Source organism: Anas platyrhynchos, chromosome 1, assembly GCF_047663525.1.
Source record: "Anas platyrhynchos isolate ZD024472 breed Pekin duck chromosome 1, IASCAAS_PekinDuck_T2T, whole genome shotgun sequence".
NCBI classification, from domain to species: Eukaryota; Metazoa; Chordata; class Aves; order Anseriformes; family Anatidae; genus Anas; species Anas platyrhynchos.
Window position 1 is genome coordinate 98376862 of NC_092587.1, and position 23838 is coordinate 98400699.

General features: G+C 35.9%; 1 protein-coding gene across 4 annotated transcripts in view; it reads right to left on the bottom strand.

The window, feature by feature from the left end:
* The window catches only part of CADM2 (cell adhesion molecule 2), a 655415-nt gene that overhangs the window by 86882 nt on the left and 544695 nt on the right, over positions 1–23838 (bottom strand). For all 4 annotated transcript variants that reach the window (XM_038185409.2, XM_038185405.2, XM_038185399.2 and 1 more), the window contains one exon: positions 14928–15018. In XM_038185409.2, coding sequence (XP_038041337.1) covers positions 14928–15018 — 91 coding nt within the window. The remainder of the gene's footprint in view (positions 1–14927; positions 15019–23838) is intronic.

Consider the following 23838-nt stretch of genomic DNA (forward strand, 5'->3'; position numbering starts at 1 on the left):
ATGCCTTCAAGAGAATATAATGAAAGCTTAATAACAATACATTGGGATCTTATGATTATTTATATTTCAGGGCTGAGTCCTATACTGTGGTGTGTCAATTTCTTTTACATCTAAAAATAACTTATGAAACTGTAATACAATAAAGGGAAAGAAAGACAAATATTATTTACTTAGAGGAGTTTGTTTTTCTTTTCCCAAATGTATCATTATCTTCAAACAGAGGGGAGTGCTCTAGTTCACACAAACTTCTCTCACACAGAAAATTATCCATTAGTACCTTCAGGGTAATAGTTTTAGCACAGTAAAGGAGATATCCTCAAGCTCTCAGTGGGATCCAGCTCTATTAGCATCTAGTGTCAGCAATCCACAACAGTCTACATTCAAAGCTTAACAGCACAGAAACAGCTGTACTGGATCAGACTAAAAGTTCAGCTAGCCCAGTGCCTTATCTCCAACACCAGGGATGAGCAGATGTCTAGGGAACAGGCCAAGCAGAGATGCTGCCTCTGCAAGCACAATTCCAACCTACAACTATCTCAGGTGCTTCTGACACTAAGCATAGTGCAAACCTTGAGGATTTTCCCTTTTATACATAAGTTTATAAGCTTTCCGTTGAACTATGATGCATTTTTACCAGCTGTCCTAACTGTTTAACACAAATTTCAAAACTCTGTCACTGTGTGAATGACCTCCTCGCTTTATTATAAAACTGGTTCTTACTAGCTTTGTTTAGCAGTTAATTTTTCTATTTGAAGAGAGAATGAACCAGCAATCCCTATCAAATATATCTGTATCATTTATAATTTTGTAACCCCCTGTAATATTTTCCCCTTGTATCAAGTGGGCCACCACCTGGCATAGAGTTTTTCCTATTGTCAAGACAAGATGTCAGCTCTACAGACTTGCGCATTCTGGGATCTCTCCTGAATCCCTTTTGTCCCGAGTTAGTACAATAGTTTTAAGCGTTAAGTTTCTTGTCACTGTTCTTAATTCACCTATTTCATTCTTGATTCCTTTGAACTCCAGGGTGAAACCGCCTGGTCCTCCTGGCTTGTTTCTGTTCATTTTATCCATTTGTTCCACATCTCCTATTCAGTCCATTTAAGAAAAACTTGCCAATAAGCCCCTCAATAAATAAATAAATAAATAAATAAATAAATAAATAAATAAATAAATAAATACATAAAAGGACCCAGTCTGTAATATACCCGGTTTCTTCCACAGTATTTGATATATCAAATTCATTTGGGTTTCTCTTACACCTTGATTCTTAGATGATCCTACAAATGTACTGGAACATTTTCTCTTGATATATTTCAAGGAAGGTTAAATACTACTTTCAATTACCTTTGCTAGCTATTCTTCAAATGTTCTCTTTCTTCCCTTTTTTTTTTTTTTTTTTTTTTTTGGGGGGGGGGGGAGTTAGGATAAGGAACAAGGGAACAATTCAAGGATCTCCTCTTTCAGTTGGAAAACAACTTCAGCTTTTCAAATTATGTCTTCAGCATTTGTATTACTTTCCTTTCTCTTCTGTTTAGCCTCACCAATTCCTCCTTCTCAAGTGATTCTGCTAGGTAATATGTATTGACCCTGTGATTTTATTTTTTATTTTTCCAGCACAGTTCACAGGCTCCCTGGAAAAAAATAATTATCTTAGCTTCCCCTTTTAGCTTCTTTTTAACAATATTCCTTGTTTTTATATTGCTCTCCTTTTTGATGTTGATTACCATATAATTGTCTACTTCTTATTTTGCCTCTAGATGCAAACTGCAAGTAAATACATTTTAAAGAACTAGCTGAACTTAGACCTGAGATAATGCAGAGCACTCCGTTGAATTACCATTCCCTGTGACAAACTGGAGCAATTGGAGCATTCTAGAGACTGCATATATGAAATAAGAAGATAGGCCAGGGATATTTCAAAGCAATAGTAAATAAATAAACAAACAAACAAACAACACAATAATACAATAAAATAGCAATAATAAGTTAAAATATCCACCTTTCACTTACTTTTATTCTATCATTCCCAGTGAAGCCATACTTTCCCTTACCTGGTCAGCTCACCCACCTTTGGAGCGAGCAGTCTGCTGCTAACGTTATAGATGTGGCTGGATGTCCCTCTCATGATGGGACAGGGAGTGGGGACCCATGTTTTGTAATTTCATTTTAAAAGTGATTTAAGCAGTGTTTTAAGCATTAATAAAAAATTGTAACAACAACAAAACATATGTATCTATGGAAACTTGCTGCATGTTTTCAGTAGTTCCATATTATAAAGTTCATTACAGAATCCTTGTGCATATGTATGACTGTGTATATGTATGACTGTGCACCAGCCCTTGGCAAGATTTTAGCTGGCTGCCCCAAACTCACTGAGAAGCTGTACTGGTTGTAGGTGTCAAGGTGCTGGGAGTGGCTGTGGAGGGATGGGCAATGGTGGTCCTGTGCTAGAAACAGCTGGTTCTAGCGGACCCACCACAAGGCATAGCTGAATCCATCAGCCAAGCTCGTGGAGCCTCTGGGAAAATATTGGTAAGAAAGGGCAAAATGCAGCATGGCAGAGACAGGAGTGAGGAAAATAACATGAGAAACAGCCCTGTGAACACCAAGACTGGAGAGGAAGGAACAGGGGGAGATGCACCAGGAGCCAGAGTAGAGATTCCCCTGCAGGCTGTGAAGAATCACAGAATCATCTAGGTCGGAAGAGTCCTGCAAGATCACCGAGTCCAACCTCTGACCTAACACTAACAAGTCCTCCACTAAACCATATCACTAAGCTCTACATCTAAACGTCTTTTGAAGACCTCTAGCGATGGTGACTCAACCCCTTACCTGGGCAGCCCATCCCAATGCCTAACAAGAAGACTATGATAGAGCAGGTATTTCCCTGCAGCCCATGGAGAGGACAAAGCCAGAGAACATATCCACACTACAGCCCATAGAGGACTCCATGTTGGAGCAGGTGGATGTACTCTGAAGGAACTGTGGAGAGCCTGTGGGGGAGCAGCCTTATCCTGAAGAACTGCAGCCCATAGAAGGGACCCACGCTGAAGTGGGGAAAAGTGTGAGGAAGGAGTGGCAGAGAGGAGCTGTTATAGACCAGCCACAGCCCCCCACTCTGCCTGCACTGCTCAGCAAAAGGGGAGGTAGAGAAGTTGGGAAAGAAGGAGTGAAGTTGAGTGTGGGGAAAAAAAATGGGGTGGGGGAGTAGGTGTTTGAGCTTTTGTCTCTGTTTCTCACCATCTCACACTATTTTAACTGGCAATAAATTTAATTACTTTTCCCCAAGTTGAGTCTGTTCTGCTTGTGATAGTAACTGGCAACTGATTTCCATGTCTTTATCTTGACTCATGTCCTGTTGAGCAGGACAAGTGAGTGAGTGGCTGGGTGGGCATCTGGCAGCTGGCTGAGGTCAACCCACCACATATGGGCATGTTGCAACTCAAGATGAGCCTGGAAGCAGATGCACAGGATAACGTTTTACTGTCCTTTACTAGTTAGTTGCCTTTTTCTTTTTTTTTTTTTTTTTTTTTTTTTTCTTCTGTTTTCCAATGTATGGCCACTAATCGCTCTCATCTTGTTTGCAATTTTTTGACAAGGAATAACATGTGCTTTCTTCCTTTGTTTAAGACTGTTTTCTCCAACCTCTGTTGCATAACGCACAAAATCAGATATGCATACAGCTGGACAATGTCTATCATAAAATTTTCTGTTGACATTCCTACCAGCTAAAATGCAGTAGACACAATGCTGTCTCATCTAGATCATTCCCTAACTGGGTTATCCACATTCAGAACCCTGGAGTGGCTACTCAGCCCCTCAGCTGCTTATAGCGGGTTCATAAATGAAGGACAAATCATGCAAACAGCAATAGCAGTTCCTTGGCAATTCTCTTCTCCATGTGGTTCTGCATCTGTCCTGCCTGCAACTTTTGCTCTTCTGTGAAAGACTACAAATCACAGGTTCAGTCTTGCCTCAGGTCTTTTACTATAGGTTCTGGAAACAGTGCACAGTGGTACTTTAAATACCAAGCCTTGAATCTGGAAATTTCATTGTAACTAGCCAAAAACAGGACTGAGAAACCTCCTAGATTTTACCTGCAATACAGAGAGACTAGGACTATTAAAAAAAAATAATAATAATTAAAAAAAATATAAAAATTAACGCTAATAGTAAATATTGTTAATTTTTTCATTCTCTTACCTATCTTCCTTCCATGCCTGTTAGGACCACAATCTCATTTAACTCATCATCTCAATTTGTTCTGGGACTATGTTCTCACACTAAGGAGTTGTGTTAAGGTTACATTTTCACACCTAAAAAGGTTGTTTGGATTTTTTTTTAACCTTTGTTTTCCAGACCTTAGTAGCTAGCTTACTTGGCTTGACTAATGACAAAAAATTCTGTGTGGAGAGATCCATGCACTTTCTCCATCCATACAAACACCATGTGAAATAGGAGACAAGTTTTTGAATGAAAGGATACAAAATGGAAAGAAGAAATTGAAAATATGTAGAGATTATATAATTGTAATTTGATTTTAAGTTGTTCTTATGCTCCATAAATGCAAACTTCCATTCCTGTGGAAGGATGGTGTTTTACCCTGTTAGCTTATAGCACACACACTTTCCCAGGGAGCTTTGCTACATTAAACATGGGGGGAAATGCAGATCGCAATGATCTGGTGTTCTCCATGATGCTGAGTGTCCCAGATCACATCTGCTATAGAGGGAATAAACTTTTTATTTTGTTTTGGCGTAACATTTTTTTTTTTCATAACAATTAAATTGAATTGCTATTAATTACACAATTAATATGCAAATAATTAAATTGCATAACAATTGCATAACATGGCAAATACTGTATGATTTGCACTGATGAAGTTATACTAACATGTTCTCTTGTGTTTACTGCTGATGGTTGTTTACCTGTAACTGTAGTTAATCACTTATCTACAGAAATTAAATTATCTAAAACACCGAGTATTTCAGCCTCTCCCAAAACTTTTTATTTTCCTTTTCACATTTTACCTTTCAGTCTAGCACTGAATTAGAATTACACATGCTATATTTCAACTGTATCTATTATTGTATTCTATGGACCTCTTGTTTTAGAATGTGTTTGCACTGTACACAAATCCATCAGCTGCTCTTTGCTAGGCATTCAACTCGGAGCAAGGACAAAATTATTTCAAAAGGCATTCGCATGCAAAATGGATTTAATGAGCACTAAAAAATGCAGCATTTAGTTGTTTTTCACACTGTACTATCTGCAACATTTTATGTGTAAACACTGCAGTAAAGGGATATTTTTTAAAAAAAAGAGGAAAGGCAATTATTGAATCGAGCCTATTATGCAATGTGATCATTTTACAGAACACTAAAGGGGAAGTTCTTAAGCACTGCAGGAGGTTTTATTGTAAAATGTAATTTTTAGACAGGCACTAATGCTCCCACCTGTTTCTTTTTGTGTGACACTTTTTATTACACCAATTTCCCTACTCCCTGCAAAACACTAAAAAAAAAAAAAAAGAAAAGGTCCCAGCTGTGAAATGAAGATACATCCCCTCACACTGTCAGGATGTTTAACACAAACTGAAATTTAATCTATTAGGTATGCATGCTGTATCTCAGCAAAAATATTACCTGCTTCTTACTCTGTTATCTATTATATCACAGCATAATTCCACAGTGCAGTTGTAATGTCAATGAAATATTGGTGTAAAAGGTTACAAGCTGAATATTTACATAATCCTTTAAAATAATTGGCTTTTTGTTGCAAAGCCTACCAAACTACTTTTCTGGAATGTTTCACTCGGAAAATTTTTCTTTACTGTTCATATGATATTCTTCATAAGATTTTAGAACATTTTATGGAAAATGAACACTCATTCAACACAGCATATAACAGATGCCTACTAAATCAAGGCAAGAGATATCATTAGAATGAACTCCTTTAAAATGAAAATAATTTAAAAATTGGCAAACTATCCAAAGAAAGTAATTACAACAAAATGCTGGCCAGTGTTGCCAAGTTTGGCTTCAACAAAGATTTGGACTGGTATCAGTGACTATTAACTAGAATTATTTTAAATATAAATGAGTCATTGAATTTGCATACTCAAAAGGTTCACCACTGTTAGCAGTTATGCGTATTATGAACTACAAAACTTCTTACCTGGTCTATGTCACATGCTAAGTGATTAGTCTATATTGCACATGATATATTTTCTCTGAACCTTCCTCACTAAAAGACCTCTGAAATATACTGTTTAATACCGATAAAGTTTTCTTATATGTATCCTCTGTTGCCTGTGTGGGTGCAGAAACTACATGGTTAACTGTTCAATAACATTTCAGTGCAGTTCTTAGAGAATCTTACAAATTTTGTTCATGATGAGAATTTTCTATGTGATTAACAATAACCATCAGATACAACAATTAAGATTAGCTGACATGGCATCAGATCAAGTTAATAGTAGGCTGTTTATGAGTAATCAATCACCTACTCAAATATAAACAGTTTCTCTTGGAGAAACAGAAGTTCACACTTCTCCAAACAGAAACAAATATGAAAAGAGCCTAAATACAAAGATGAAAAAACACTGTTAACAAAAAAACAAAACAAAACAAAAAAAACTTTTCAAGAAAATTAAACAAAGCATGGGAGAGAAAGAGGACAGAGATACCCGTATTTATAAGAGACAGGCTAATTGTTGATCAGGCCAAATTCAAAGAGAACTTGGAACAGACAGTAATAGAGGTTGCAAGTTTCAGCAGAAAATCCCAAAGTTGAAAGGTAAGAATAGGAGAACCTGAGCCAACCTCAGAGCTGTTCCACACTGATAAGGAACACAGGGCGGAGAACCGCAAGAAGGGGTTTTTACCTTTGTTGAAGCACAGATATGATACTTTGTCCTGTATGGTAGCCTTTACTTAAGAATGTATTTATAGAATCTCACTCCAAGCTGTCTGCAACATGTGTCCCTGGAAACTTAACTGTAAACCTACAGTATTCAGAAGGCATAAAACTGAGAAAAAATGTATACTTGAGTTATTGAGAGGTATTAGAGGACTGTGCTAGTTCTAGGATCAAGGCAAAGGAGGATGGGGAGAGTCACAGTTTGTTAAAAGTGCACCAGTTATGACAAAATTCAAAGCCATTCACTTGAGACAAAGATCATTCAAATCTAAACATGCAACAGTGAAAGTCCAGTATCTAGTTATCCTTCTTTCTTTTCACCTACTTTATTGCAGTTGTAGGTGATTCTTTCCAGAGAAACCTGGAAAAAGACTTTTACAATTTGTGATTTCTTATGAACAAATATACATAAAGCTAAGGCAGAAATACTTTGATATCACATTCACTTTTTACTAGAATAGTATTTCATACTGGATATGGACAAATTCATCCAATTTTCCAAATCATTAATATTTATTGATGCTGACTGAGAGTCCAGCTTGGGCTGTGGATTCATTCTGCAAGGTGATTTATAAACAGAGAAACATGCATGCTTTTCCAGATTCATTACAATAATTCATACAGGTGGAGTTGACACTAGCATTCCTTTCTAGGCTGCTAGGTATTCATGACACAGTCCAGATAGTATTCTGCAATGAATAGAATTTATGTAGAAAATGAGGTTCTTACAGAACCTCCATCTCATCTGATAGAGAAGCTGAAAAGGCTATCATGTCAAAGAAGGAAAGAAAGAATTGTACGTGGATAAAAAGCTGGCTGTTAGACTAATGAATCAGAATCTAACCCTGCCATTACAACATAGTTTCAAAGCAATATTGGCAAACTACTTACACCAAAATGTTAACAGCTGAATGTCAAGTGGGTTTCTGTTATTTTCTGTGTCTCTGATTTCAGACTCTTCAGCATAGATTTGTAGATGTACTAAGAACTCAGTGTTACAATTCAAACCAATGATGAGCTATCTTCTGACTGTGATGCTATGTCACATCAAATACTCTTGGGAAAACAGGGACTGTGTTCAACATCAGACATAAAAAACATGATATTTTTTGTTGATTTTCATTGTAGGATTTTTTCTGCTTCAATTCCCATCTGTAAATTGGAGGCAATTGAATACTCTAATTGTCCACAGCTGTGATAAAAATAAACATGTAATAATTTGCTAGGTTCTCAGAAGCTATGGGGAAGAAACACGTGGAAAATTTAGAAACTATGTACAAAATTTAATTACGTGATCTGAGGGCATGCACCAAATAAGACCTGAGTCATACAGATCATTTGTAACTACCATTCATAACTACTATTCTACTGAAGGAGTCATGAATCATCTCCAAAGGCTATCTCCTCTCCATAACGTCAAAGTTTTCAGGAAACAAAGTACTGGACATTTCTTATATTATAATGCAAGTCAGGAAATCTGAATGTGTTGCTTCAAGCAGTTTTCCAAATACTTTCCTTAGATTCAGAGATCTTTCCACTTCGAATTAGTTTGAATTGAGGCAACTATTCTGAGGAAGGAGAGATTTTCTACTCTTTTCTTTATATTACATTTTATCCTTGAGTCAATGGCAAAACAATTCATGAAGTAAATGTTTCAATAGATTTCTAGTTACCAGACACTGAAAACTCTGAAGAAATGACTGGATCTGTAGATGAAGGAAGACCAGGGGATGTCATCTGCCTTGACTTGGTAAGATTTTGGTCACAGTCTCCTATGGTATCCTCATACCTAGGCTGGAATGTTACAGCTGACTTGGATGCATATACTACTAATGCGTGAAACACTGTCTGGACGACTGGGCTAAAGAGACACTGCCTTGTGGCTGGTTACAGGGACTTCAGGAGTCTTTCCCAGGTCCTATCCTGTTTAACTGTTTAATATCAAAGATGTAGCTAAGGAGTTGTTGACACCAAACTGAGGCTGTTTTCAGCACAGTTGAGGGGAGGGCCATCATTCAGAGGGATCTCTGCAGGTTGGACAAAAAAGCCAACAGGTTCCTCACAAGAGGAAATTCAGCAAGGATATTTTCAGAATCTAGCACCTGAGCTGAAAAAAAGCTGGGAGTCCTAGCTGACAGTAGGCTAAACATGAACCAGCATGAGTCCCATGCTCTGCTGTTTTCAGGTGACTGAAAACAGGTCAACTATCTTCACTCTAAGTTTTCTTTTCACCGAGAGCCCTATCAGGTCCTTCTCAAATGAAGTAGCCATTCTCTGGGGTCACTGAGAGAGTGGTGTTGTGTATTTCTCTGTCCTTGTACTTCTTTCCATCAGACTTCGCAAAATGTTTGCCTTACTCATGGGAGTCTTTTTCAAGTGGGTATTAGAAAAACAGATATTTCATTTCATTTCATTTTCTGTGGTGATACCATACACATCATTTACACAAGCCTTAGAGTGTTCTAAGTTCAATTTACATTCACTATTAAAAGTGATCAATTTTTCTGATATTACAATGTTTATTTGACTACACTTTAATTACTCAGTATATAAAAAAAAAGTGTTTACTACTGGTTGTCCTTTTCTCAGTAACTTTTTCATGACCATATTTCATGACCAAATATTATTATTCTGAGGGATATGTATGATTCTTCTCCTGAACCAAAAATATTTATTATTTATTTCAGCAAGATCAAATATTTACTTTACATTAGTCAGTCAATATATAATGTGATTCCCTTGAGCTACACAGAATGGAAAGACCTCAACTGCACACGGCAGACAGACAACTCCCTCTTTGTTCCCTGTGACCTAATTATTCTATTATATTTTGAGGTCCTTCATGAAATGACTCAAAAAAATAAAAATAAAAAGTATTTTAGGCATGCTTCAGTGAGAGTGATGACTAAGAATATCAAATATTAAACCTCTCTTTCACTATTGGAAAGATCTGAGTTCACTTTTGGAGCAGCGTTGAGTCATTAGACCATCCTGTTCAGATAGAATTGTACATAAAAGCTATAACTTGCAATTAAAAAGCACAGGCTTTTCAAAACCTTTTTGAAAACTTTTTTTTGGTTTATATTTTTACAGCTTTTTTTTTTTTTTTTAATAAAATATTTTCTGGCAATATGTCTACAGAAACATCTAGACATTGAATATGACTTCAGAAAAAGGAGATCTGTTATTTCTGGAGCTGATTTAAATTTTGTTCTTTGGAAAATGAATATTTTTTCAAATTTTTGCATTTTTTTTTTTCAATTTTGAATTTTTTTTCAAAATAAAACTTTCAAATTTGGTCTGCCAGCTGGACATCAAACAGACAACAATCCTCACAAATGCTAGCTAAATTTCACTTCAAATATTACTTTTCCATAGTGAGTTATTTTTATAAGGTCTGTTTAAAAAATAGTCTTTGTGGTAAAGTAACGGTTGTTATTTTCTTTTTTCTTTTCTACCATCACAACATTTTAATTGAGAATGTTGTCTCCTTATACATATAATATTCCCCAAAACAGCCTTCCACAGCTGTCTATAACTGGTGCCCAAACATCAAATCATGAGGTCTAAACCCATGTGTGCAACCTGAAATTTTTAGAGAACACTCAAGTTTTGAAAGTAGATCCTGAAGGGAACAAACTTAGCCAGAGTTGCACACAGAAGCAAGAGACCTTTTCAAAGACACTGTGTGAGGAAGCCACTTCACCACCTTACCATTCCCATTCTGATATTGTTAACAGTAAAGTCATCCATGCCATGTGGGACTGGTGTTATGAAACATGTCACCTCAGAGCCCAAAAAGGCAAACCCAAAGACTAACAGCTCTAGCAGTAACTTCTCTGTCACCTCTGAGGCATCCTGCCTCTGCTTGATGCCTCACCAGCCACAACACGTATTCCAGAGGGAACTGTGCCAGAGCATATAACAATCTGCGACACTTTAGTAATCCACCACAGAGCCTGCCTCTGGAAAATCGTTACAAAACAGGCAGGAAACCTGTCCCATTCTTTTTACTGGTATCACCACTCTGCTATAATAGTAATCCAGTGCTTACCCAGAAGAACAACTCCTGCCTCCAATGTAATTCCCCTAATACTAATAAGCATAGGACCACTATCAGAATCAGAGCTATCTTCATCCTCACAGTGATAAGCAGAGAGGAAAAACAGCACAGTCACAGACCTTGAAGATCTCCTCTTATACTCTCTCATGTTGCCTCACTGGCTCATTCAGAATGGTTCATTTGCCTTTTTATCTTCCTTTTCTACTCCCTCTTCTACATCCCCACTTCTCTTTCCCCCCTCAGCCCACTCTCAGCACTCCTGTTCCAACAATTCTCTATCTGGTCAAAGACCAGAAATGTGAGGAGAAGCACTTCCACACATAGCAGCTAGAAGCGTCAGAGTTTGGGAGCCTGTCTAAACACATTACGGCAACTTATGCTACGCACATCCAAGTGACTGAGACTTTTTTTTTTTTTTAAATCTCTGTCAAAGCCATGGCCACCAGCTGGTCAACCCAAAACTTATACCTTGAAGCCTTAGTTCTCCAATTCTTACACATTGTAGACTGTTGTTCCCCACTTCTCTGATAAATCCCTGGATGATTTTGTTTTGAAAGGGGATGCAGAGGGCAGCTGATTTCCTTGAGATGTTAGTGTGAATAAGGCTTCCCTCCCAATCCCTGCTACAAGGCATTAAGTTAGGTAGGGCTTTTCTTTAGAACTGTGTTGTGGCTTTGAAAGGCAGTATGAAGGAATCCATGATGCACATAGCATGAAGGACATAATCATTGCCAGGAAGGGCTTGGCAAAAGGTAAAGATGTGGTGAGTATACTCCAGCTTTAGCCTCATTCTGCCTTTCCCTTTTGTAAAAGAAGTACTCTGCAGCAGCCATCTGTATCATGAATGTCACAACAGCTACAAGCCTGTTTCACTCTTTCTTCATTTTCATCTCTAACATTCTGAAAACTGCTCTGAGATAGAGAGAAGTGTACCTATAGTAAATGTTCGCTTAATGGTATGAGTCACTGCTACTTACAGGAAACAGGAGAGTTGACAGTGGATAGTGGACAGTGGACAGAAATTAACCCATGGTGTGTAAATGGCTATGAAGAACCACAGCTGGCTCTGAGCTCTCTGTGAAGCCTACAGCACATCACTTATCTTCTGACACTGAAGTATTTGGGCTCTGTGGACCTCTCCAATATCTTACCAGAAGTTAATCTTAATGTAGGCTGGGAGAATTACATTACTGTTTCTCGTGCTAAGCAACTGCAAACTGCTCCCAGGAGGATGCCTATTTTTTACTGGCTTTGCTCCGTAAAAGGCTGAAGCAATACAGAATAGCTGATGTAGGCAGTTCTTGTGAAATGGACAATCAGAGGTGCATGTATGGGCACAAATATTTGGGCTCCAAAAGCTACTGTATAGAGGTGCCTTGCCTTGAGAGGTGCTCTCCATGGTGCAGAATTTTATTTGGCTCCCCTTTCACAACCATATGTAATATTCTAGTTGAATCCATTAAGGCTGCAACTAAGTTTTCTTCAAAAATATTTTCTTCTAAATTAATATTAAAAAATAATAAAAAACTCGGTAAGCATCTCAATTGAAGATGCTTTTTAATTATTGAGTTTCAATTAGTATCTCCTAATGATAACATATAAAAATATCTACAATATTACTGTACTAAGTACAGAATATTGTATGTCAAGCTAAAACATACAAATTTCATAGTTCTTTACTGCCTTCAGAAATGAGTCACAAACACTGGTGTCTTGAAGAAAATCTAATATGTGAGAAAATCAATTGCCTCTTTTTAACAATAGTATTATTGTTAAAAAAAAAAAAAGTGAAAAAATGTTAGCCCATTTTCAGTAAAGATTATGAAAATGTGGTTATAAGTCATAGATAAAGAGCAAGATGAAGCTAACCAAAAATAAACATAGATATTAAATTTTATATAGATATAGATATCTATATTTAGACATCTATCTTTGGTATCCCAAAATACAGAGGTAGAAATCTGACTAAGTTAGCATCTAACTCCATGTAGTCAGCAGAGAAAAAGTAGCAGAAGCCCATGTGAGTCAGATGCAAATATGTACTGTACAGATGTTTAAAGACAGTTGAGATAGTTTCCACACCCTCAGAAACTGAAAAGCATCATGCCTCTTTGTTCCAGTACTCAGAGGTAAGTGAACATGGAGGACTAGAACACTTAGTTGTTACTATGTACCTGATCTCTACAGCCACACCCTCTTTCCCCTCACCCCCCAATTTCATCCATTTGTCCAATCATCCAGCTATCTGTCTCACAAAACTATACATTCCAAAATGAAGAAATCAACAGATAACCTCCAAACTTTCTTAGTATTGAAAGACTCCAAGTGTAAAGGGCCAAACTGGCCCTCCCCTGAAACAAAAAACAGGTAATTAAAAGTTTGTAATGGCCGCCTTACTTCTAAGTTTTTACCCCTATTGTGAATGTTAAATCAATAGTGAAAATCAAACTCCTGAAGCTAGGATCCCCGAAGTCAATATGCCAAACAGAGAACTCAGCATGTAGTTGTCACCTGTTAAGTCATGTGGAAAACACCGAGATAGGGAAAACCCTAAATACTACCTACCAAATTGCAACTCAGGGCAGTCATGGCTGATCTTTTTCCTAAAATTAAACTCTTGCATATCTTCCACTAAATTTGAAAGTAATGGGTTCACCGACTCTGTATCCCCTGATACTTAGGGGAATATTCAAAGATAAATTCTTTCTCCTTCAAGTATACACTAAAGACAAAAGGTAGTTGCATATGAATTTTGTGAGATACCTATATAGGTATCTCAGAAACACACGGTAACTCAGAAGCACATAGGTACACTGAAGACCAATTGCATTAAGCACCATATAAGACCTACTATGAAGGAACCTTAGTGTTCTTGTCTCAGGTAGGGTAGAAGCATGATCTAGATGCTGTGTTTATCAGCTCAGTCAAAATCAAGAGTTACTTTAAAATGATACAGGCATATCATCTATAAAAGAAAGGTACTTAGGGAGTTTAAATGATTTCAAAACAGAAATTTCAGAGTTAAATGCCTGATTCTACCTAAATCTGACTTAAGATACCTATATTAAGCAATTCTATGAAGTCAATAAAATTATACCAATGAGAAAATCTTCCTCAAGTGACGTGATTTTGGGCACATAGTTTGCACCCTTTCCAGAAATAAAACACATTTGCACTATTATTTTTGAGATCATTCTAAAGCTGCAGATCACCATTACCATATTAATCTTTTGAGTAGTAGGTTCATGTTTAAGAAATTTCATTCTTATTAAGCAACATGGTTATTTATATTTCTTCATGGGTAAATGCATAACAGCTCATCAGAGAAGATGCTATTTTAACAAGAGATGTCTATTTAAATAGTAGATTCTATGCAAGAGTTAATCTTTGCAGACCTGCCTTTAAAAATATTGGTGGCAGAGATGTTAAATTCCAAGTAAAACAGTTTTTACTCTTAAAGCAGACTACATCTTTTAAAACTCCAGCAGAAACAAGTAGCCAACTTGCACATGTCATTAAACTTCAAATTCCCTTGTAAGTGACAGCTAAAGAATCCAGAAGGTTCAATATATTTTCTCTGAGGCTACTTGATGTGGGAAGATTTTCATGAGACATTCTCTCTCCTACCATCAGTTCAGTGATGTAAACAGTGACTGATTAAGCCTGTACTCCTTTCAGGTTGATACACCTGACTGAAAATAATAATAATAATAATAAAAAAATCACAGCTGGAATTCTTCCTGAAAACTAAAATAAATGACAAAGTAAAAGACCAATCTTCTATAGACACTTAATGAAGACAGGCTTCAAGGGGATTTCTATCCCAGAGATTACATTACACCCCAGGACAAGACAAAAACAGCAGATTTTTGCAGCTGAAGATTGCAATCACAGCAGAATAAAGAAAATAACAAAACATATTACTTGTTAAATCACTTACACTGGTTTTCCTTTGGATTCACAAGTCAAAATTATAGATTGTCCTTCTTCGGGCCATGAATTGGAAGAAATGATTTTAACTAAAGGTGTATCTAGGAAGAAAAGAAAATAGACATCTTATTGATATACAGTAAAAAAAAGATGTATTATCTAAGAGTACATTCTTCTCTGCTTACAAAAGACTACACCCTAGATTTAATTTACGCTTGGAGATGCTTTTATTTGAAGCCTTGTGTGATTTTCATTGTCTTCAAGAAGGCAATAAAAATGACCAATGGAACTAAAACTATAAATTTTTTATATCACAAGGAAATACAGATAGAAAGTATGTGTAAGCTCCAAGGAAATAACTTTTTTCTTCTCTATTCAATGCAGATACTCCATAAGAGTATTCCAAAGTCTGATACCTAACAATGAAATAAAAAATATTGAAGATGAATAACAAGTATTCTGTGCAATTGTTTCTTTGCCTATTTATAGGTTGATATGATGGAATGCTGCTATTAAAGGTATGAATGCAATGATATACATTTGAATAAGAACACTTTTATTGTTGCAGAAGCTTGAAATCATAATAAGAAAGCTACAATGGGCTTTCAGTTAAAATACCTTGTTATAGGCATTTTACAGGATATTATTTCTGAAATGCAATAATGCTGCCCCTAAAACAGAACTTTCTTTAGAAAAAAAAAAAAAAAAAGTCAAAGAGAATGTTTTAAATATAATTGAAAAGCCCTATAGAAAAGCCTGTAATACATCCTAAAAACTTAAAAATATTTTCCTGTATTCTGGAATTAACTTTCTGGTTATGACTTTAAAAAGATATACAATATAAAAATTATGAATTCATGCAGAATGAAGTATTTGCAGGAGATCTTTAATTTTCAGAACATTTTACCAGCCAAGATACACCCTCATAATCAAACTATTTTACATGAATGGAAGGGGCACCATTTACAAGGAGAAACAAGAAAGAAACACCTATACACAGAAAGAAACACCTGTACACAAAATATTTTTCTCCTCAGGAAGAACTGGTCACGGTCATAGTGAGGAAAGGAAAATACGACTCCTTGTTTCTTGCAGTTGCCTAATACAAAACACACATCATCTATAGCATATGAAATGATTTAACCTGCAAACCTGGGGTTACTCAAGTTTTATTTAATCTGATTTGCAATTCCTATTCGCATTAGCAGTGACACCACAGATATCCTATTATCAAGCAAATGTGAAAGAACATGACAGTATGACACTACAAAATCAAATGCAAAAAAAAAAATAAAGATATGCTGTTGTACATTTTTTTTATTGAGATGCTAATAGTCCTATTAATCACTAAGTTGCATATAAACATCTGAAAATGGTAAAAGCTTTTTCCTACCTTTGATTTTTATTTTTGGCATATCATAATGTATCAGCATGGCACAAGACAAGAAAAGGGAAAGGCTTGGTGTAGATTTGTCATAATGCCACTGAAAGCATTGTCAGCATCATTTAGATTTCAATACAGCTGCTCTAACCTTACACCAGTAGCAAATCTGCTCCACAAGTTCACATTTTTAAGGACCCTGGAAACCATTATGCAGGTGACTAATCCTTTGCAGGTCATGCAGGCATTTGCTTCATTTTTAGCACATACTTAAGGCACTGACCTCAAGTGCCTTAATAAATCAGGCCATCAAGTACTTCTGTGATTTCAGTGGTACTACTGGAGATGAATAAATTACTCTCTTGACTATGCATTGGACCAGAGGAAGAAATTAGTATCAGATAGGAATACATGAAGAATTTAACAGAGGGAGGGAAACAAGTAATGCGATGAGATCAAGAGGTTTCCAGAGAAATATGAAAAAAGAAACTAAACTTTGATGGAAGTAATCATGATAGCCACAAGTGAAGAGAGAAATTAAAGGCACATCTAGGCAGCATTACTGGCTTAAATATTTAAGAGATGATCAGCATGTTATGTTATACATTACTGTAAATGACCCTAATAGAAGAGGGGATTTCAGACAATTAAACTTGTATTTGCATGGATCAATGCAGTGCCATTTTCCCCAATGTTCTGTTCTTCATGCACTTCCAAAAATGAGCTTACTAGTAGGATAGGAAAGGTCTAATGCTTCTAACACACAGAAAGATAATGTAAGAAATATATTCCTTTGTGCTTTTCCCTGTTAATTTACTTTTACATTACCTACTTGTTACTTTAAAACAGGAAACACAACAATTAATCCAATACATAATTTTTAGGGAAGCTTATGATTCACAATTGCTGTATTTTATCATCAGTCCTTTACAGATGATATTCTTTTTTGGGTTCTTAATTTTCAGTGTAGTTGTTTCCATTTTTCTTTTTATGCTGCCCTTGATCTCTCTCCAGAATTAAAGTATACACTTATAAGGAGAAAACTTAAGACCAAGCCCTCTACTTTCACATCTATACTTAAAATGAGAAAAAAAAAAAAAGTAAATTGCATAAAAACTAATCTCAAAATGTTATTTTAAAAAAGATAATAAACCCTTGCTGACTGATATATTTCCACCATTCTATTACAAAATACTACCTCCTGCTAGAACTACTTCTTTTAGATATATTTGACAAGTATAAATGTATTCTATCAACACACTGGGCCTTAACCTGTCACACCCAGAAGCATTAATCACAACAACATGAATATCACCTAATATTCAGAAAACACCTCCACCAGTAGAAAACAAAGTTTAAAGAAAGAAAACCAAAACAAACCAACAAAAAACCCTGCAATACTGTAGGGTTTGCAGTATAATATAGTTGGAGTACAAAATAAGTATAATATAGTTGCAGTATAAAATAAGTTGGCTTATTTTCAAATATGCCCATCAGCTTGTTATTTGTAAGCATGTCTAAAAACTCTATTTTTGTACCCAAACAAAACAAATGGAGTAGGTTTTAGGATTTGGTTTTATTATGGGTCAGAGCTTCTTCTCTAAAGTTAATAAAAGAGTATCAATTTACACCTGTTTAAACTTTAATAATTTGCATCTTTTTTTTTTTTTTTTTAAGAATTGGCCCAGTAATTTCATTGTAGTAAAATATTGTAGTTGAGTATTTAAAGCAGAATTCTGGGACTAGTGATTAGACGCTTTCTTTTCTTGAGCTCTAAGGACAGTATGTGGGAGATAAATATTCCAAAAATAGTAGGTACTGGGAAAATCCAACAGTACTTTTTTTTTTTTTTAATAAAAAAAAAAATGTTTCATATGAGTGTAGCAAGACTTCGCAGTAGAACACACTTGATTCACTCCCCAGTGACTCATTTATTCACAAGAAACAGTGTGAAAGCTGTTTGGCCCTACAGACTTGAGCTTGAATAATGAGGTACTTATGAGCTGCAATTGATTGTCAGCACCAATGTGAACTGAGACTCAAACATATCGTTAGACACATGGCAAGGTATCTTCTACCCCCCATGTGCAAAGAATCTGCCCTTTTACTAGAAATAACAATTAAAGACTGATTACAGATAAAAACAATGGAATGGGGTTTCCAGATATATCCTTTCTCGTTTCAGCAGACTAAAGGCAAAAGTTTTACTGAGTGATTCTATTTCTTTTCTTTCTAGGATCTAGGCACATCTCATTGCACAAGACCTGAGAAGTCATTTCAAAGCTTTGGAAGACTTATCTATCTTTTAATCAGGCAATATCATCTTTATTCAGCCACATACAAAATCAGTGAATACATGTAGAAAACTGATTTCAGTTATTCAGGTAATGAATGTTATCTGATACGTGAACAAATTAAATGCTTCAGCACATGATTTTTGTTTTCCTCTTAGCAATAATTAATGGCAACTTTAATACCTTACAGAACTACTTTTGTGGTTGATTTAATCTCTTTGAAACTATTTCAAAATAAAGGCAATTCTTATCACTCACCAGACCTTTGCAGTTAATCTGATCAACAATACTTTTTTTTTGTTGTTGTTGTTTTTCAAAATGCACTTGATATTTTACATGGTTTGAAGTAAGAAAGAATTAATTATGTGGGTTTATACATGTATATGTGTGCATATATATGTTATACCCCTAAAGAATTAATTAGCTAAAGCCCTTATAAGGTTGCATTCAGTTTTATTTATCTTCATACAAATTATTTCATATAAATTTCTTCAGATAATGTAATCACATAGAAGGCACTGGAAGATTCCTGTGTATTATGTTAAAGCATGTGTGCAAGTCCTTGACAGCCACAGAGTAAAAGCAAAAACTGAATGCATAAGAGAAAGGAAATTTGTTTAAGATCATAAAGCAGGTCATCATCTAAATCAGAAAATGAATCATGCATGCTTCTTTTTGGTCCCAAGATCATTAAAAGTAGTGTGGCTTGCTTTTTCTACCTAACTTCAGAAGTCCTTGTTTTCTTTAGTCCTTAGCTAGCTGGACTACCAGAGCTTCTGTGGATACTTTTTGATAGAACTTCCAGTTACTGGGTGAGTAACTAAAATAAAGTATGATCCCTATTCATCTTAAGGTATTAATCAGTAAAAGCTATGTAGGAATAATCAGATTTCAGAAGAAAAATAATTTTCTAAAAAGAGTAATATGGTGATGATATGGTAACATTATTCTATGATATCATACAGTCGCTCTCTAATGTTACAATCTTCAGTTAATGGAACTAAAGTCTTAGAAAATAAGACCACCTCCTTACTTGGTATGGTGTGAGTAATACAAAAATATAAAAATTTTGATAAGACTTTAAGAAATGAATATTGGAAGGTAAATACAGGAGTAGAAATGTTAATTGTCTTCTAGTCACTAGAATTAAAATGGTGCTGGAAATGCACCAATTCATGCAAGACATGTGCATCACAGTCTTTTTTTCCAGAGCATCGAAATATATGTTTAATTGTAATATGAACAATACTTGCCACTACAGTTCACTGAACATTTTGTTAAGAGGCAGGTCTCTATACTGTTTAAAGTGTAGCCGTCCTTGCACTTCCAATGAAAGGAGGATTAACAGAAAAGTTCTTATTGGTTCTTCTCTTACTTACAAAGGAATATTATATCAGCTATGCAGATCTAAGTCATAGCTCTCGATTCTCTGTTGAATTAAAGATTTTTAAAAAATAAATGCAACAACTTACTATAAAATTTAAGTTCAGTGCCCAAAATACCTTTCAATGTGGCTAAAATTTCAGGAAGCAGAACAGAACAAGAATGTCTCTTTCTCTTTCTTTTTCTTTACAGAGATAGTATTATTACTTCCTGAGGAAGGGTCCTGTTCTTCCACGTTTTGTATCTTGGAGGACTGTAAATCCCCAAGTCTTAGGAATCCACTTCTATATGGTCTCACTTACTGGTAACTTGATTTCTACCGGGAATGTTAGTAGTCTTAGTAGTCTACTAAGACTGTAAGAACGTTAGTAGCCTACTAAGACTATTTCTTTAAATGAGCTATTAAGGTACATACAGTAATCTTTGAGAGAGAGAGAGAAAAAAAAAAAAGTCCCTCATTCTGCTGAGTATTGAAGTATTCACATTAAGTAAGTAAGATACAGCAAAATACTTATTTGATAGTAATATAGTGATTAGAGTATTCAGCCCTTCAGAGTCTGGATAAAAAGCCTGCTATGAGTCAAGGAGCACAATGACATCTCTACCTATCATGAAATAGCAGAATTCCACGAGGTATTCTAAGGTCCTTCTTCTACTCTGGTTTTGAACTAGGATTTCACTTTGAAGTTGAAGATGCCTTTTCCTTACCTATGTCCTAGTTTGGACAAATCATGACTTTCTGACACACCAAAAAGGAAAAGGTATTAACAAATTCTTAATTCATTCTAATTCACAAGTTATATTTCTACAAGTAATTCTATAAGTTCTGTACAATTGTCCCTATTTACATTTAGTACCAACATAACATGGAATATACCATTGATCTAGCTTATGTTAAAAAAAAAAAAAAGTTTCTAAAGTTAGATTAGGATGCTCTTAAAAAGAAAACTCTGTAAAACTTTAATATTCCCTACATATTTCCTAGGATGCTTAACTGAAAGTACTGTCAACACTTAGCATCAAATATCTCTGGTACATCCATTCTTACGCTTTAAGTAATAAGATGTTGCTGAAATGTTTTCAAAGACCTTTAAGTTGTTGCCCTGGGAGTATCTTTCTTACTTGTCAAAGATGGCAAAATTTTCAATGTTGAAACAATTTAAAAAATTTTACAAAAATTATAGAAAATACTAAATACAACCAGAATGACAAAAGCAGATATTAGATATTTTACCAGTACCAGCCTTAAATTAAAAATACCTTTTCCAAACTGGTGATGGAGATATACTCAGCTAGGGCATTTATGTTTGCACATTGTTGTTTCATATGAAGTGTAGCGTACCTTCAAGTCGTTGGGTTTTTAAATGTGTTTATTGCAAGAACTCTGTAATTCCTACTTCCCATGCTAAATGGTATAACAGACAATGTTGGATGTACAAAACTTCCATGACAATTTCCTGTAATAATTTCCCTTAATGGTTTTGCATGCTATACAGTGATTTTGTAAAATGTTTGGATCTTCTGTTTGTACCTGCCTACCATGCTTTTGTTTTGATGAAAGCAGTCCAATAATAGATATAAGCTATGTGCTGCTCAAGTAACAATCAGTACTTGAAGTATTATTGTTCTCAACTTATGGTTTAGGGAATAAAGGTTGGTTCACATCATTCTATGGAAATGGATGAAAGTGTCAAGAAGAAAACACATTTCTCTTGGTTTCCAATGTTGTTCTTAATCAGAGGAGATATATATATATATATATATATTGGTCTTTAGGATATTGAAAGACCTGGCATAGAAAAATTATCACATTTTCTGACAGTAACATATAAGCTTCAGTATATACAAGGTGCACAGTGAAAGATTAATACCTTGAATTATTTTAGTTTATGACTCCTTGGAGGTTCAAAAGGAAAGATCCATGGGGGAGGTTTTTTCCTCTATTCATGGTACACATCAGTATGATATATGCTGCCTAAATCTCTGTTTCTTAAACAATATGGGGATTTTGTGTTTGTTTTATTTTCACACACTGTTTGAACTTAGAAGAGTGGCCAGTACTAGAAGAGCTGGACCTAATTAAAATGATGGAAAGAAAGGGAGGCACAGAAGTTCAAACATTATTTGCCAATATAAATGCACACCTCCTATACAACATAATACTACAACAAACATTAATAAGCCTCCAAAGCAAGCACCTCCTATCTGATTAGTTTCCATGGAACCAAATTATCAAGTGCCTATTTCAAAAACAGGGGAAATGCATTCCTTTCCCTATTCATGTTCTAAATAATTGAAAACATCCCATTAACATCATTTGACCCTAGGCCTCCACTGGAATACTTTGATTCTTATACGTGTTTTCTTTGAAGGTGATTCTCTCTCTGTAGCTTATGCTCTTATGAAAGTCTCTCCATCTGCACTAAGAATCTGAGTTTATTGTAATGAGGTCTGTGATCCTTCTTGGACTTTTGTCTGTGTGCAAATTCTGTTAGCAGTAATAAGTAAGACACCAGTAAAGAAAGGGAAGAGTAAATCACTTGTTAGAAGTAGACTAGAAGTTAACTAGAAGTTATTTCTTCTACAGCGATTTTACAGTGATTTAAACAGCTTTAAAAGTACTACTAGGCTTTGTTTAACAATGTAATTCTGCAGCGGATCCATTAATATGAAAGATGCCATTGTATCCATTTAGGAAGAGATCTATGCTTGTGTATCAGAGCCACGCTTTCCGTTGTGACCAATGAGCTTCCCAAGAATGCCAGTACTTACTTTCGTGGACCCTAAGCATCACCAGGAGCATGTCTTAACTACTCTCCAGTTCAGAAAACATTTGTGTAATCTCCAGACAGCTCACATTAAAAAATACAGTGTTCCATAATGGTATAACATCCATGTCATGGTTGCCAGATCATTTGGCAGAGGCACAGGAAGGAGGTATCTTGACTCCTCCAGAGGAAATTTTGTTGTGATTTATAGGAATAACAGAATTCTCACCTTCTCAGCAAATGAGTTGTGCTTTTATGCCATGTAAAAAAAATCTGCTTTGGCTGGTCCATGAGGCTCACTGCATTCTCCTCCTCTTGCCCTAACCTGCTGCATTATTTTTAACAAAAATCCCAACAGGAATGGATCATAATATTATAGTCCTGTCCAGATGAATAGATAGGTTTTTCTCACCAAGGGCTACTATTTAAAACTGTCTTCATTGCCAGCAATTGCCACTGCCCAGAAAAGCTCATGTGTTTTCCTTTGTCAATAAAAGGGATAAAAATGTATTACACAATCACAGAATCACAGAATTTCTAGGTTGGAAGAGACCTCAAGATCATCGAGTCCCTCTCACCTAACACTAACAAGTCCTCCACTAAACCATATCCCTAAGCTCTACATCTAAATGTCTTTTAAAGACCTCCAGGGATGGTGACTCAACCACTTCCCTGGGCAGCCTGTTCCAATGTCTAACAACCCTTTCAGTAAAGAAGCTCTTCCTAACATCTAACCTAAAACTCCCCTGGCGCAACTTAAGCCCATTCCCCCTCGTCCTGTCACCAGGCACGTGGGAGAACAGACCAATCCCCACCTCACTACAGCCTCCTTTAAGGTACCTGTAGAGAGCGATAAGGTCGCCCCTGAGCCTCCTCTTCTCCAGGCTGAACAAGCCCAGCTCCCTCAGCCACTCCTCATAAGACTTGTTCTCCAGACTCCTCACCAGCTTGGTCACCCTTCTCTGGACTCGCTCGAGCACCTCCATATCCTTCTTGTAGCGAGGGGCCCAAAACTGAACACAGTACTCAAGGTACTCGATTAGCACCCCACCTTCCTGTTCACTCTCAGGAACAGGATCACTCTCAGACCACTCT